Source organism: Girardinichthys multiradiatus, chromosome 13, assembly GCF_021462225.1.
Source record: "Girardinichthys multiradiatus isolate DD_20200921_A chromosome 13, DD_fGirMul_XY1, whole genome shotgun sequence".
Lineage (NCBI taxonomy): Eukaryota > Metazoa > Chordata > Actinopteri > Cyprinodontiformes > Goodeidae > Girardinichthys > Girardinichthys multiradiatus.
This window is the reverse complement of record NC_061806.1, coordinates 32,426,027-32,443,219: the sequence shown is the minus strand read 5'-3', so window position 1 is coordinate 32,443,219 and position 17,193 is coordinate 32,426,027. Positions and strand designations below refer to the sequence as shown.

The following is a 17,193-nucleotide window of genomic DNA, read 5'->3' as shown; positions in this document are numbered from 1 at the left end:
CTTTCTGTGTCTTACCCTCTTGCTTGAAGGTGTCAATAGGGGCCTTCTGGACAGCAGTCAGGTCGGCAGTCTTACCCAGCATTGGGGTTTTGAGTGATGAACCAGGCTGGGAGTTTTAAAGGCCTCAGGAATCTTTTGAAGGTGTTTAGAGTTAACTCGTTGATTCAGATGATTAGGTTCATAGCTCGTTTAGAGACCCTTTTAATGATATGCTAATTTTGTGAGATAGGAATTTTGGGTTTTTATGAGCTGTATGCCAAAATCATCCGTATTAAGACAATAAAAGACCTGAAATATTTCAGTTAGTGTGCAATGAATCTAAAATATATGAATGTTAAATTTTCATCATTACATTATGGAAAATAATGAACTTTATCACAATATGCTAATATTTTGAGAAGGACCTGTAAATGTATTTGTCCACTTCTTTTTCCACATCTGTAAGGGACTGGAGAGTCAGTCCCTTACAGAAATGACAAAAAGCACTCCTACCTTGGTCCTTCCAAGTTTCGATTGCCGCCAGGAGTTGGTGCGGTCCCTGTTCCCCTGGGGAGACCGGTTCCTGGGCTTGTCTTGAATCTGGATTTAGTTACTTACTCAATAAGGGGTTTTCACATGACGTCGAGGTCACATGAACGCACTTCACGATCACCATCTTGGGTGGAGGCTTCAGCCTGTTTTCTGTGTTTTAGCGTGACGGGTGAAGCCAAACTCCAGACCACTTAATTTAACAAAGGGGAAAACTTGTTTAATCGTGGATTGTGCTGCAAGTGGTGGTAAAGACCAACGTTCATTCTATCGTCTGCCAGCCGTGATAGAAAATCAGTGTGAGAAAACAAAAACACTGAGTATACAACGCAGGCTACTGTGGCTGAATCGGATATCCAGGGCGGATTTGGACGGCTTGAATCTCACTCATGCCTCAGTGTGCAGTGCACATTTTGTGACAGGTAAATAATGTTCGTCTACATGTATTGTAATAATGTTCTGGAAAGTAGCCTGTCAAGACCGCCAGCCTATCAGCTGATTCTGAGCTGGGTGGCAGCACTCTGCATGGCCACCCTGCACTCAGTGCTGTGACCTACTTCAGTAAAGTGCCCCCTCACGCCTTATTTAGTAATGCAACTGTTATGCAATTATCCTATAAAAGGCAATATTAACCTTACCATGGATTTTTGCCTATTTTGTGGCTATAAAAAATAGTTGCATACTTGTCTACAAATTATGTGCGGCCAATCGTCCTGTTTTGCGCTACACAAACCAACATATGCATCCACCTTGTTGAAGTTTTTCTTGAGGTGCATGGCCTTATCAGGAGACTGTAATGACTCTAGATACTTATCCATGGTCGATACCTCAATACCCCACTCTTCCACCCCCCCAGTGTCACAATGATGCATTTAGGTACCGAATTATGGTACTGTTTTAGTTTACGTGAATAGTTACTCACTAGTATCAACGGAATTTGGTCAGTACCAATAAAAGTACCGAATTTGGTACCCTTTTTTTCTGCTTTTGTGTCCAGACTTCGTACAGCACTTTGTCAAGAAAGAGCATGGTTAATTTTGGCCAACAGCTCTGCAGCCAAGAGAAGAAATTCAGTTTGGACCAGGAGGAGCCGAAACCTCTACAGAAAAAAAAAGAACATGAGCTAGAACATCTGCAAGTTGAAAAAGAGCTTTCCATAAATGGGGATGAAGATAAGCATGTGTTAAAGCAGGAGACGGATACCTTTGTGGTGACTCCTTCCTATGAGGATAAATACCCTACTGAACCTGAACTAAACAGAAAGCAGTCTTTCTCTCGGGACTCTGCTGAAGCTTAAAACCAGGATCAGAAAAGAAGCAATCTTGAAGGCATGTCTATTAAACTATTCTTAAGAAACATCTTAATGTGAATAATTTCTTGGTGCTGATCAAGAAATCTCCTGAAAAGAGATTTTAAGGGGGATCAAGTGAGTTGTAAAGAGAAAGTCGTGACATGCTAAACACAGCTCCAGCTGACTGTTTGGATAAATGTCCTGCCTTTTCCTGTGAAGAATATGACAGTAAACCACCAGCAAGTAAAGTCAGTACTGAATCAGCTCAAAATGGTAGTGATTATTCCCTCACAAAGTAGTCTGTTATGTGGCCCACTGATAAACTGATGAATACATATAGGACAGCTTGAACAATTATACAATACCATAATCTAATATAGCCCTGATATTGGCTGTATGAGAATTGTAAAAAATGTTTCCCTTATGTTCTTAATCATGATTTTCAAAACTGCAACCAATAATAATTTGAGGGTGCCAATACTTTCCAATACATCTTTACCTATGTGAAATAAGTGTGCTTTCTTATACTTATGTTTCTTTTTTATTTTTTTTATTTTGTGTCCAGACTTAGTACGGCACTGCGTCAAGGAGGAGGTTAATTCTGACCAACAGCCCTGTAACCAGGAGGAACCAGAACCTCTACAGATAAAAGGAGAACATGATGAGCTAGGACATCTGCAGATAAAAGAGGAAAATGAGCTTTACATAAATAAGGATGAAGAGCAACATGTGCTGAAGCAGGAGACTGATACATTTGTGGTGACTCCTTCCTATGAGAATAAATACCCTACTGAACCTGAACTAAACAGAAAGCAGTCTTTCTCTCAGGACTCTGCTGAAGCTGAAAAGGATCAGGAAAGAAGCAATCCTGAAGGCTCAGTAGCAACAAGAGAAAATGGACCTCAGAAGACCAGACAGCATAAAGATAGTTCAAAACAAAAAGGGCACAAGAAAACTCAGAAGCATAAACTGTATTCGTGTAAAATGTGTGATGAAAATCATTCTCAAAATGGTCACTTGACTAAAAAGATTAAATATCCCACTAGTGAAAAGTGTGTTTCATGTGTGACCTGTGGAAAAATATTTAGTCCAAGAACTCACACAGGTGAGAAGCCTTTCTCATGTAAGCTATGTGGAAAAAGTTTTCGTCAAAAACCTAATTTGTATCGCCACATGAAAGTTCACACGGGTGAAAAGCCTTTCTCATGTAAGCTATGTCAAAAACATTTCAGTCAAAAAAGCCATTTGTCTTACCACATGAAAGTTCACACAGGCGAGCATCCTTTCTCGTGTAAGCTGTGTGGCAAAGGTTTCAGTAGAAAACATCACTTACTTCGCCACATGAAAGTTCACACAGGTGAGAAGCTTTTCTCCTGTAAGCTATGTGAAAAACGTTTCAGCCAAAAAAGTCATTTGTCTCGGCATATGAAAGTTCACACAAGTGAGAAACCTATTTTGTGCAAGACCCTTGGAGAAGATCAGGTTCATATAAACATTCATACTGGTAAGACACCTTACTTGTGTAAGCTTTGTGGGAAAAGTTTCACTACAACAGGTAAGATAACTTATCATATGAGAAGTCACACAGGTGAAAAACCTTTCCCATGTATGACCTGTGGAAAATGTTTCAGTGATAAAAGTAATTTAAAAGTTCACATGAGAATTCACACCGGCTCAAAGCCTTTCTCTTGTTTGACCTGTGGGAAAGTTTTCACACGAAAATGTACTTTAACTCATCACATGTCCACTCACACAGGTGTAAAACCTTTTCTATGTATGGCCTGTGGAAAACGTTTTGTTGCAAAAATATATTTGAATAGACACATGAAAATCCACCAAGGCTAGAAGTTTTTTTCTTGTTTCAATCAAAGGCGGCAAGTAAAACTTGACGAGTTTACACAGGTTTGGCTTTTCATTGTCAAGTTGTGTAAAAAGTTTCACTAATACCAGACTATTCATTTGAAACACCACAACTGGTAAGGTTTCATATTTTGACTGCTGACAATAAAGCCTGAAAACATTTGTGTTTACTGCAGCTTTTGGTCAAAAATCTGAGTAATAAACTTTTTGCCTGTTTGCAGCATGAGATTGAAGATCAAATGTGTAAGGTATATTAAGTTGTAAATTAAATATGCCTTTAATATCTGTATTTTAACATGTTTCTTTTATATAATGATTTTGTTTATGCTTTCTCTCTTTTTCTTTCCTTTGATGTCTTGCAAAGAACTTTGAATTTTCCTGTGTAGAAAGGGACCTTTATAACTATTAAACTTTCAATTCAATTCAGTTTATTTATACAGCGCCAATTCACAACACATGTTGTCTCAAGGCACTTCACAGAAGTCAGGTACATACAGGGGTTGGACAATGAAACTGAAACACCTGGTTTTAGACCACAATAATGTATTAGGATGGTGTAGGGCCTCCTTTTGCGGCCAATACAGCGTCAATTCGTCTTGGGAATGACGTATACAAGTCCTGCACAGTGGTCAGAGGGATTTTAAGCAATTCTTCTTGCAGAATAGTGGCCAGGTCACTATGTGATACTGGTGGAGGAAAACGTTTCTTGACTCGCTCCTCCAAAACACCCCAAAGTGGCTCAATAATATTTAGATCAGGCCATGGGAGATGTTCAACTTCACTTTCATGTTCATCAAACCAATCTTTCACCAGTCTTGCTGTGTGTATTGGTGCATTGTCATCCTGATACATGGCACCGCCTTCAGGATACAATGTTTGAACCATTGGATGCACATGGTCCTCAAGAATGGTTCGGTAGTCCTTGGCAGTGACGCGCCCATCTAGCACAAGTATTGGGCCAAGGGAATGCCATGATATGGCAGCCCAAACCATCACTGATCCACCCCCATGCTTCACTCTGGGCATGCAACAGTCTGGGTGGTACGCTTCTTTGGGGCTTCTCTACACCGTAACTCTCCCGGATGTGGGGAAAACAGTGAAGGTGGACTCATCAGAGAACAATACATGTTTCACATTGTCCACAGCCCAAGATTTGCGCTCCTTGCACCATTGAAACCGACGTTTGGCATTGGCATGAGTGACCAAAGGTTTGGCTATAGCAGCCCGGCCGTGTATATTGACCCTGTGGAGCTCCTGACTGACAGTTCTGGTTGAAACAGTAGACTTGAGGTGCACATTTAATTCTGCCATAATTTGGGCAGCCATGGTTTTTTGGATACAATTCGGGTTAGCACCCGAACATCCCTTTCAGACAGCTTTCTCTTGCGTCCACAGTTAATCCTGTTGGATGTGGTTCGTCCTTCTTGGTGGTATGCTGACATTACCCTGGATACCGTGGCTCTTGATACATCACAAAGGCTTGCTGTCTTGGTCACAGATGCGCCAGCAAGACGTGCACCAACAATTTGTCCTCTTTTGAACTCTGGTATGTCACCCATAATGTTGTGTGCATTTCAATATTTTGAGCTAAACTGTGCTCTTACCCTGCTAATTGAACCTTCACATTCTGCTCTTACTGGTGCAATGTGCAATCAATGAAGACTGGCTACCAGGCTGGTCCAATTTAGCCATGAAACCTCCCACACTAAATTGACAGGTGTTTCAGTTTCATTGTCCAACCTCTGTACATTCTAATTAATCCTAACCATTGAACAGTGCAGTCGGATTCAGTTATTTATCCAAATTGGATAAAAAGCTTTTCTATCTAAGGAAACCCTGCAGATTGCATCGAGTCAGAGATTTGTAGCATTCACTCCTCCTGGATGAGCATGTAGAGACAGTGGACAGTCACTGGCGTTGATTTTGCAGAAATCCCTCATACTGAGCATGCATGTAGCGACATTGGAGAGGAAAAACTCCCTTTTAACAGGAAGAAACCTAAAGCAGAACCAGGCTGAGTCTGAGGGGGGGTTTGAGAGAACAGAGCAGACATACACAAAGAATACAGAAGCACTGATCCAAGAGTACTTTCTATGGGAAGGAAAAGTAAATGTTAATGGATGTAGCTCCTTTAGCCGTTTCATCTAGAAAGATAGAACAGATAAACTTTGAGCCAGTTTTCAAGGATAGAGTCTGAAAGAGAGCACATATAATTAGTTACAGTAAAAGCTCAGTCAATTGCCATGTCTAGGAGAGAGAAAGGGTTAAACACTGAAAGACAGGGCCAAGTGGATCATCTGTAGAAGGTGAGCATTAAGTTGTTGCCAGCAGAAGCTTGGCCAATGCCCCTCTCCAGAAAGGTGTCACAGGTAGACACAGAGTCAGGCCAGGTGTAGCTTCTATGAATAGAAAAGAGAGAGAACATGAAGTTAAAAACTGAAATAACAGCAAATAATGCAAAATTGGAGAGTAGTGTGAGAATGTAGTGAAGAGGGTGAAAGTGGTCATTATGTCCTCCAGCAACCTAAGCCTATAGTAGCATAACTACAGAGATAGTTTCAGTTTATTCATATTGCGCTTATTTACAACAATGTCATCTCAAGGCACCCCATGGCGCGGGGCCGCCGTGGAGGCCAGACCAAACCACCGAGTCCCAGAGCCCGGCCACCCCAGAACGGGCCACGTGTAGGGGCACTAAGTAAAATAATACACTGATAAAGTTTGTCCATCTAGAGCCCACTGATGGCCATTGTTATACTAAAAACCAAAAGGATCGGGATACCTCTCTCTGTCAGACTGATTATTACCATTGGAAAAGAGAAGGGGTCAATCAGGTAGCAGAAATGAAGGGTGTGTTTGCACCTCAACCATAACTGAGCCAGTTTAGGCTAGACGTGACTCTTCATTACTGCATCCAACAGGGAGGGAGGAAGGCGGAGGTAAAAAATAAGGAAGATAGCTCAGGACAACGTAAGCCACTCTAACTATAAACTTTATCAAAAAGGTACGTTTTAAGCCTAGCCTTAAAAGTAGACAGGGTGTCTGCCTCACGAACCAAAACCGGGAGCTGGTTCTACAGGAGAGGAGCCTGATAACTAAAAGATCTGCCTCCCATTCTACTTCTAGAGACTCTAGGAACCACCGGTAAACCTGCAGTCTGAGAACGAAGTGCTCTGTTAGGAACATATGGAACAATCAGATCTCTGATGTATGATGGAGCTAGATCATTAAGGGCTTTATATGTGAGGAGGAGAATTTAAAATTCTATTCTGGATTTAACAGGGAGCCAATGAAGGGAAGCTAAAATAGGAGAAATATGATCTTTTTAATTTTCATCAAAACTCTTGCTGCAGCATTTTGAATCAGCTGGAGGCTTTTAACTGCATTTTGTGGACATCCTGATAGTAGAGAATTACAATAGTCCAGCCTTGAAGTAACAAATGCATGGACTAGTTTTTCAGCATCACTCCTGGATAGGATATTTATAATTTTGGCAATGTTCCGGAGGTGAAAGAAGGAAATCCTTGAAACCTGTTTAATATGGGATTTAAATTACATGTCCTGGTCAAAAATAACACCAAAGTTTTTTACTTTATTATGAGAGTTCAATTTAATGCCATGACAACAACTTCTGTCTTGTCTGAATTTAGAAGCAAAAAATTTAAAGTCATCCAAGTTTTTATGTCTTCAAGACATGCTTGTAGTCTATGTAACTGGTTGGGCTCATCAGGATTTATAGATAAGTAAAGCTGAGTATCATCAGTGTAACAGTGAAAATGTATCCTATGCTGCCTGATAATTTGACCTATTGGAAGCATATATATAGTAAAGAGAATTGGCCCAAGTACTGAACCCTGTGGTACTCCACAATTAACCCTGGAGTTTAAAGATTGACTTATCATTTACATGAACAAACTGGAATCTGTCAGACAAATACGATTTAAACCAGCCTAGCGCTGTTCCCCTGATCCCTACAGCATGTTCCAGCCTTTCTAAGAGAATATTATGATCGACTGTATCAAATGCAGCACTGAGATCTAACAGAACCAGAACAGACACAAGTCTATTATCTGAGGCCATAAGAATATCATTAGTGACTTTCAGCAGAGCTGTTTCAGTGCTATGATGAGCTCTGAAGCCTGACTAAAACTCTTCAAACAGGTCCTTGCCATGTAAATGCTCACACATTTGATTAGCAACTATTTTCTCACGAATTTTAGATAAGAATGGAAGATTGGATATAGGTCTGTAATTTTTCAAGTCATCTCGATCAAGCGAAGGTTTCTTAAGTAAAGGTTTAATTACAGCTAACTTAAAAGCCTGTGGTACATATCCATTTACTAAGGATAGGTTAATCATACCTAAAATGGGGCTGGTAATCAGAGGGAACACTTCCTTAAATAATTTGGTTGGGATTGGGTCTAACATACAAGTTGAAGGTTTAGATGAAGCTAATATTTCTGATAACTCAGGAAGCTACATGGGATCAAAACAGTCCAAACACAGATCAGGTTTGCAGTTATTTCCAATGTTGTCTCACTTGCTGAGGATGAAGTAATCATCTTCGGGAGTATGTCAAAGATTTTCTTTTTAATAGAATCAATTTTATTTAAGAAGAATCCCATAAAGTCATGACTGCTGAGAGCTAAGGGAATGGATGGCTCAACAGAGCTATGACTCTGTGTAAGTTTAGCAACTGTACTAAAGAGAAACCTAGGATTTTCTTCTATTAATGATGAGAAATAAGCTGTTCTAGCTTGGCGAAGTGTCTTTTTATACAACAGTAGGCTATTTTTCCAGATTAAGCAGGAATCCTCTAGGTGTGTAGAGCCCCAATTTCTCTCCAATTTTCTAACATTGTGCTTTAAAGTATGCAGATCTAAATTAAACCAAGGAGCCTGCCTCCTGTGAATAATTACCTTCTTTTTCAAGGGGCCTGCATTGTCTAATGCATCACGCAATGATGAAGTAACACTATGAACAAGAGAATCAATTAGTGAAGGGGAAGAAACAGAATTATTGCCCTCCACTGTGTTTTTCTGTGACAATGAGGAAATTAAAAGTGGAACAGATTCTTTAAAGGTTGTTAGAGCATTTTCTGATAATGATCTACTATAATGAAATTTTCTTTCAGGTGTGGAGTACTTTGTTAAATTAAACTCAAAGGTTATTAAGAAATGGTCAGACAGGACAGGGTTATGAGAAAATATTATGTCTTTACACTCAATGCCATATGTCAACACAAGGTCCAGAGAATGAAGACAAAGGTGGGTAGGTTTGTTAATGTTTTGTGTAAAGCCAATTGAGTCTAAGATAGCATTAAAGGCTATATTTAAGCTATTACTTTCAGTGTCAACATGAATGTTAAAATCCCCCACTATAATAACCTTATCTGTATTTAACACTAAATCGGATAAAAGGTCTGAAAACTGATCTAAGAATTGAGAGTAAGGACCTGGTGGATGGTACAAAACAACAAACAGGTGGTTTTAGTGCATTGCAATTTGGATGAGGAAAACTAAGGATTAAATATTCAAAATAGTTGTAGCTATTGATTGGTCTGGGATTAATCAATAAATCGAATGGAAAAGATGGTTGCTACTGTAATGGAAATTATTTTATTAAGTGCTCCAAAGTGTATGACCTTTAGGTTACCTCACTCCTCAGAACATCTGTGTTAGAGGAGGAAACTGTAAAAGCCAGTATCAGACGTTTCATGGTTAAAACCCATGCTTTAGGGTGATGTCTCAGGAAGAGCAGATGGTCTGCTCGTAGATAACTTTGTTACCTCTGTTCCGAGGAGGGTCTAGGGCCATAAAACACAGACTCTTTGAAGTTGAGGTAACACCCACATACTCTTTAAATACTGTGTGTAAATGTTGATCGGGGCTCTTCTTCACTGACTAACCTCAGTGACAGGGTCTTCAAACGCTGAATGCCTTTAAATAAAACTTATAAAGACAAAGCCCGGTTTTGCTCTTTTAATGAGTTAATTTCTCTCCTACTTTGATAAGAAAATTCCACTACAGTATCTATGCAGGTCTAGGGTCAGGAAAAGGGCAGCTAAAATCTTTGCAGGCCCCACACACCCTGCACACAAACTGTTTAAGCTTTCACCATCAGGTCGGTGCTACAGAGCGCTGTCTGCCAAAACCAGCTGCCACAAAGACAGTTTCTTCCCCCAGGCCGTTTGTCTGATGAACACTTGACAGTAGGAGTTTTAGAACAACACAATGCATACTTGGACTGATCTCACATTATATTCTATTGTAAAGTCAATTGTGTATATATATGTACATTTAAAATATATATTCTTTATTTTGACAGTTATACACACAAAAAATAAAATTAAAATCCTTACTGAGAGAAAAGTGTTCTGGAGTCAAACTCCTTCTTTTTCTGTACAAACTTGGCAATAAAGCTGATTCTGAAATAACGTGTGTGGAAATCCCTTCAAGCGTTTGACCTATGTAGACAAGGAGCACCAGCCCCTTTTGCTCCTTGCCCAAAAGAGCCCTTTTGGTCAAAAGATTTATTTATTCATTTATATAAGCCCTTCTCTAACATCTAATGAAAACATGTATTAATAATGCTATTTAATGTTATTTCGTAAGAGTCACCCCGTTACCTTCAACCTTTAAACCCTGTGACGCGAGCAAGAACTGCACCTTGCACAGTTATTTGGAGAAGCAGAGCCCAGGATATGTGGTTTTTCGCCGAGATTCCAGAGATCGTACTGACTTGCTAACATATGATGATGACTGGCTCATTAGCTGGGTCAGATTGCCCAGAGAAATCATTTTGGAGCTTTGCACAGAACTGGCACCAGTGTTACAGAGGGAAACTAAGAGAAGCCATGCGTTGCTGGTTCTAGTTCTTTGCAACTGTAGCTTTTCAGGGGGAGCTTGCTGTTTGGCTCAATTATAACTTAATGCTAATGATTGTAACGTATACCAAACCATTGTAATGTTGTGAAAATGCCCCTTATATTTCTATTATGAAGACTGTCACCACACACACCATGTGAAGTAAATTGAATCTTTAGAACGATTCAGGACATCACATAAAAACAAATAACCTATGAGCCAGCCATGACAAATGGAACCTACTTGATGTTTGTTCCTAACACAACTATTAGAATAAATATTCAAATTTCTTCTTTCACCATCAAAACAAAATCAGGTTCCACACGTTAGGTATTGAGGGAGGCAATTAAGAGAGACCATTCGACCTAACAGTCATGTCTTTGGCCTGTGGGAGGAAGCCAGAGTACCCGTTGAGTACCCACACATGCACCGGGAGAACATGCAAACTCCATGCAGAAAGACCCCCAGCTAGGAGTCAAACACAGGACCTTCTTTCTGCAAGGCAACAGTACTACCAACTACGCCAACGTGCAGCCCTAGCATAGAATGAATAGTATATAAACTAATTCTGAGTTGAGCAGGCCAACATGTCACTACATTGTGAGACACATTTGTGCATCACAAATAGGTTGAATGAAAATGCTTTCTATTCACAAAAGCAAATTCATTTACAGAACTGCCATTATAGCAAAATGATTGCAGCCCATAGCTCTGATTACATTTGGAAATTGGCTCCTCGCTGCAAATTACAATTTGATGTTTACCTTTTCAGCTACAGTGTAAAAGTCCATCCTGCATTTATAAGTGAATCTACATATCCACTGGTACAGTAGAGGATGCTGTTACCTAGTTGGTGGTGAGCTGTGCTTTCACCATTAAACCAGAAATGGAAAGAAAGAAATTCTGCTGCTTCTTCTGTCAGTTCGTGCTCAAGGCTGGATGAACCAACACAGAAGAAAAGAAGAGAAGGACACTTTTCATTGTCGTAATTAGCACTTTTAGTACACATTTGCCAGAACTTTGCCCTCGATAAGGTGTAATAGTAGGACAATAGGTGACTGTGAATGTATTGTCACCTTGCAGCCCTTAGACAGTGGGGAGAGTTACATGTTTAGTTACATGCATGAGGTGTGTCTGTTGACAATTTTTTTGATTAATTAATTAATAATTGGATAGCAAAAGGTGCCTAGTAGGAGACTTTTTTAACAGAATTATGTCGTGTTGCAGTGTTAAAATAAAGCAGAAAAGCAGGAGGCAGATGTATGCTTCAGACCTCACTTCTTTTATTCTTTCTTTCCTGCACAGTACAACAACTACTCCCCCTATTGGCGAGTCATTCATTGCAAATACTGTGCAATGAGAAACATTTATAGAACTCAGTATAAAAATGCAAGAGTACAGTTCATTTGAACTGTAGGATGTGAAACAAGTCACCTCAGATGAGGACCTTTGTAATCAACCAAAACATGTAACTTCAAATTTCACGTCTTGGTTTCAACAATATAACCTGGTACATTTTTTATTAACTTATTTACCAGTATTGTAGGATAACTTTTTGAACTTGTGTAATAGAGCCTTAACAGGTACCAGAACAGTAGTGGTGTAGTTAAGGCTAACTCTTTACCTTACAAAACCTGTTACCCATCTTGGTGCATTTCTGGACCTCTGACTATGCCTAGGGACAGGACCTGGAAGTACACTAGGATTTACATTTTCAGGCAAACATCTGGGATGAATTTAGCCTCTTAGGATGCGAGAGAGGAAAGATCTGAGAGGATGTATTGCGTGGAGCAGGAGCACTAATTACTGCACTCACTCTCCTGGTCAGGATAAAGTCTGTCTTTTGATATGGTGTGGCCCAAGTGGCCACATGATTGAAGGTCAACAATCAAAAAAACAGTAGTACCTCGTAACTTTGAGAAGGGTTAGTCCATGTGAGATAAGGGCTACAACGATGGCTTTATTTGGCTCTCTCAGATCAACACACATACATGGTTCTCGCTCCATCTCTCCTCTGTGTCATAACAATGGGCAAGACTCAAGAGGAAGCATCAATATGTTGTATGATGTTATATGTTTTCTGATTTTAGTTTAAAACAATACGAGGAGTACTGGTCTCTCCAACCTCTGTTAGAATTTTTTCTGTTTTTTGCTACACGTTTTCGGGCTTCATTACTTTCATTGTTTTGCTTTCCTTTAACTACGCACTCATGAATATAAGCAGAGACAAAAAAAACACATATTTCCAAAACAAAAATTTGACTACAAGGTCAAATGTACAAATCAGTAAGGGCAAAATTATTCTGTAACTGGTTGTACCACGCTTTTAAAATATACTTGTTTTCTATCATCTTGTCCACATATTGAATTATTTAAAAGTATGTCAGTGCTAAAAGTGTTCAATTTCCATCTCAGGTTCAAGGACAAACAAAGACTGCACATGCACTTGATGGATTGCATAACCAAGTAAAATATTTGGAGCATGTATAATTTCAAATATGTGAGAATGTCTACTGGTGCAGCAAATTATTTAGAAATTTATCTTATTGGCAACAACAGTTACAACATAGAACTGAGACAGTATAGGCCTCAGTCAGTAACATTGTATTTTAGATCTATTCTAATACACAAAGCATCTAACTGAATGTTTTAGATACTTTCAAGCATTCCGCTGCATTTACTGATAACAACACTGGTTAACTTGGTTTACTGTGAGATTGAAACATGTTACATTGAGTTGAGCTACATGTGATTGACTCTGTGTGTTTGCATATGTGTCTTGCCTCTCTGCTCCACTGACTAAGAGGTCAACGTTGATCAAAACCTCTGTTTTGCAAAGTGGAAAAGTTTTTCCACCTTTTATCACAGAAAAGGTCATTATCAAACTGAACAGGAACTGAATTGATGACTGCAATCTGCAAACTACTGATATATTCACACAAACACCTACATAGCATTCATTACATTTGAACCATGCATATATTTCACCTTCTAATTCACTTATTAGTGAAAACCTGGTGTTTTACTTAGGAAAAACATGATAACTTCAACTTTTAGTTTCCACTCCAAGATGCTGCCAATGGTGAGACAATAATGCATAATTCTAACTGCACTGACATGCTTAAGTACTAAGGTAATTTCTTCTTTCACCATCAAAACAAAATCAGGTTCCACACATTAGGCATTGAGGGAAATAAAGTCAGTCAGTCATTTTCTACCGCTTCTTCTATAGTGGGTCGCGGGGAAGCTGGTGCCTATCTTCAGCAGTCTATGTGCGGGAGGCAGGGTACACCCTGGACAGGTCACCAGTCCAACGCAGGGCAAAACAGACACACACAGACTCATTCACACCTGAGGGCAATTTAGAAAGACCAATCGACCTAACAGTCATGTTTTTGGACTGCGGGAGGAAGCTGGAGTATCCGGAGAGAACCCACTCATGCACGTGGAGAACATACAAACTCCATGCAGAAAGACCCCCGGCTTGGAGTCGAACCTAGGACCTTCTCTAATGCAGCAGTGCTACCAACTGCGCCATCGTGCAGCCTGTGCAGGGAAATAAAAGAGTAGATAAAATATACATATATGTTAAGTTCAGTCCAGAAGAAGTAAAGAGGATTAAGCAGAAAATGAGGGAAAGATGGTAAAAACAGTATGAGGAAGATATGAAGAAATTATTATATCAAAGATCAGATCTAGATAAAGGCTCAAACAAGACACTTTCCTATAGAGACAATTGATACAGAAACTTGAAACTTAAAAACACAGTTCAGTAAGAAGATAATTCAAAGTGCTTTACATGAATAAAACATAACAGGAAAAAACAGAAGTACATTGCAGGGGCATATAAGAGACGGGTAAAGACAAGTTTGACTACTGATAGAACAATCAAATGCAACTCTAAACAAAACGGGTTTTAGCCTTGATTTAGTAGAACTCAGGGTTTCAGCATTTTTACAATCTTCTGGGAGTTTGTTCTGGATAAGTGGCGTTTCAGAATTGAATGCTGCTTCTCCATATTTGGTTCTGGTCCACGGTATGCAGAGTAGACTTGAACCAGACAACCTGAGTGGTCTGGAGGGCTGATACAACAGCATTAGATCTTTAATCTCTTTTGGTGCTAAGCCATTCGGTGACTTAGAAACTAACAGAAGTATTTAAAGTCTATTCTCTGAGATACAGGAAGCCATTGTAAGGACTTTAAAACTGGGGTGTTGTACTCTACTTTCTTAGTTTTAGTGAGAATTTGGGCAGCAGCGTTCTGGATCAATTGCACTGTTTGAGTAATCAATTCAACTAAAGAAACACCTGCATGAGTTTTTCAAGATCCTGCTTGGATAATAATCCTTTAATCCTGGAAATGTTCTTCGGGGTAAAGAAGGCTGACTTTGTAATTGCCTTTTTGTGACTCTGAAGGATCAGGACTAAGTGCATCACTACACGCAAATTTCGAGCCATGTCAACGTTTTCTAACAATAGAAACTGATCGATCCTACTTTGGTCCAAAAATTATTGCATCAGTTTTCTTTTTGTTCAACTGAATAAAATTGTGGCACATCCACGCAATGTTTTGTTCTATGTATCTAGCCCATGTTTGTGTCATCTGTGTAAAATTGAAAGCAGCTTGAATGGCCAAGTTTTTGTGCTTATCCGTTTAGCTTTGTTGTTTCTGCCATGTATTTACACAGAGATTTTACAACTTTATCCTACTGAGGCCCTGGGATGGGAGATAGTTCAGAAGATGAGGTTTTAGAGCATGTCCTGTTACAAGGCTAACAGTATATAAACAAAACAATGCATGAAATGAAAAAAAGGCTGGATTCTATGGAGGTACTACAAAATTATTCCAATTGTGACATGCATAGACTTTTTATTTGAAAGATTACATTACGTTATGGTTAATTTGTTTTATTAATTATTTTTGTCTATCCACACTTCGAACCAAGTGGCGGCGGTAGTGCGCAAATTAGTTCATTGCCAAACGCAAGTACTTTTCCAAAAGAAGAAGAAGAGAAGAAGACGAAGAAGAAGAAGGAGAAAATCGTGTTTGCTAGCAAAATCAGTTCACTGCTATTTACAACGTTTGAGGTCTGTGAGGGGAATAACTTATTGTTTTTGGTAAGAATGTCTTCCAATCAGTTTAATAGAGAGCTTAGCAGCGAGCAGCTAACTTCCGTTGAAGAAACATTCACGGAATGTAAGGATGTTGTTGTCAAAAACGAAGAAGAGGTTGATGGTCCGCTCAGACTGCTGGATTTCACCCGGATACCCCTGATAATCCTGCGCCGAATAGGTAAATGAATGGTTTTGTTCCTGAAAAGTTCTCGGATTCGATTAACATTTTAAACCATGTCTAAACTCATCTCGCTACCCACAATGCATCCTCATACGTTTCACCTTGTTGGTGGCGTGAAAAACTAAACATGACACAGCGTTAGTGTGAAATAATGCGGCACAAAGTTGTTACTAAAAGTTAAATGTTTTCAAGAGGTTGGACGTAAGTTTGGAAGGGTGTTTTGTTGTCACTTATGCAGAATGCTGTACCTCCATCTTATGACTCAGACAAGCCTAGATCAACACTGGGAAGTCAGTCACAGGTTAAAACCAAACAAGCTTGAAATTAAACTTCAATCTAAAGTTGGATTTAAACTTGCCTTTAATATCTTTTCAGGTACCACTCCAAAAACTGAATATAGTGTAAATCTTAGAATTCCCCCGCCCCCCCCCGGTAAGATAAAAGTTATTTACAAAGCACCTGAGCCCTCAAGATAGCTCCCAAGGTGAACAGATGTTTGAGGAGGACTTTTAGTGAGCCTAAGAGTGTCTTAAGCAGAGAAGATGGGGGCAATACAGAAAGGAGAGAGATTCTCCGTACAACGAACAATAAAGAATCAATACATTTGCTCGATTGCTCTGGGATCCACCCTCTAAACAGTTGAGTAAATAAGCACATAAACTTCTAAAACAATCATAGAATTATTAATATAGAGCAGTGATACTCACAAATGTTTTCACAAGAGCCTCATTGGCAGATCAAGGACTAGAGGAGACCCACTGTTACGGCAATTTGCCAAGTCACTGACATGAATAGACCGTTTTACATAAATACTGGCTACCCCACAATAAAAACAGAAGAGTAAATAGATTTTCAATTAAACTTTAATTGAAAATTAATCCCAACATGTTCCATCCAGATCGAAACAGAACACACTTTAATTATTAAAGTGTGTTCATTTACCTTAATACAGGGAAGAGCAGAAGCTGGCATGCATGTCCTTAACCTTAACGTTGTATTTGTAGCTTGTTGTTGCAATTATAGTGAGACATTCAAGGTGAGCATTGGTCAGTCTGTTTCTTCTTGATAATGTTCATGACTGAAAATGTTGACTCATGTGTGTATGTGCTCACAAAGAAGCACATCACCTTCTGTGCAAGTGGTTTTAAGGTGGGAAAGTCTTCAAAGCTCCAGAAATGGTTCCGCTTGGAGAATGTCATTTGCTTGCAGGTCAATTATTTCACTTTCAAGAGAGGCACGGCTGTTAGGGCAGAGCTGTGTGATGGTTGGACCAAGAGAGGATACATCCACGTGAAAGGGATTTTCAATTAAATAAAAAATTCCCTTATGTTGATTCACATCACTGAATCTGG

At 39.4% G+C, this 17,193-nt stretch overlaps 1 protein-coding gene across 4 annotated transcripts in view; it reads left to right on the top strand.

Annotated features, from left to right (window-relative positions):
- LOC124879192 (gastrula zinc finger protein XlCGF26.1-like) overlaps positions 1–17,193 on the top strand; it is a 44,810-nt gene that overhangs the window by 21,660 nt on the left and 5,957 nt on the right. Inside the window, exon 2 of one of the 4 annotated variants that reach the window (XM_047383616.1) lies at positions 2,385–3,968. The exons of 2 other annotated variants lie outside the window; for them this stretch is intronic. In XM_047383616.1, coding sequence (XP_047239572.1) covers positions 2,385–3,664 — 1,280 coding nt within the window. In that variant the 3' untranslated portion in view covers positions 3,665–3,968. Of the gene's footprint in view, positions 1–2,384; positions 3,969–15,540; positions 15,839–17,193 lie in introns of those variants that run through there. One more of the 4 variants, XM_047383617.1, reaches the window with a different exon arrangement.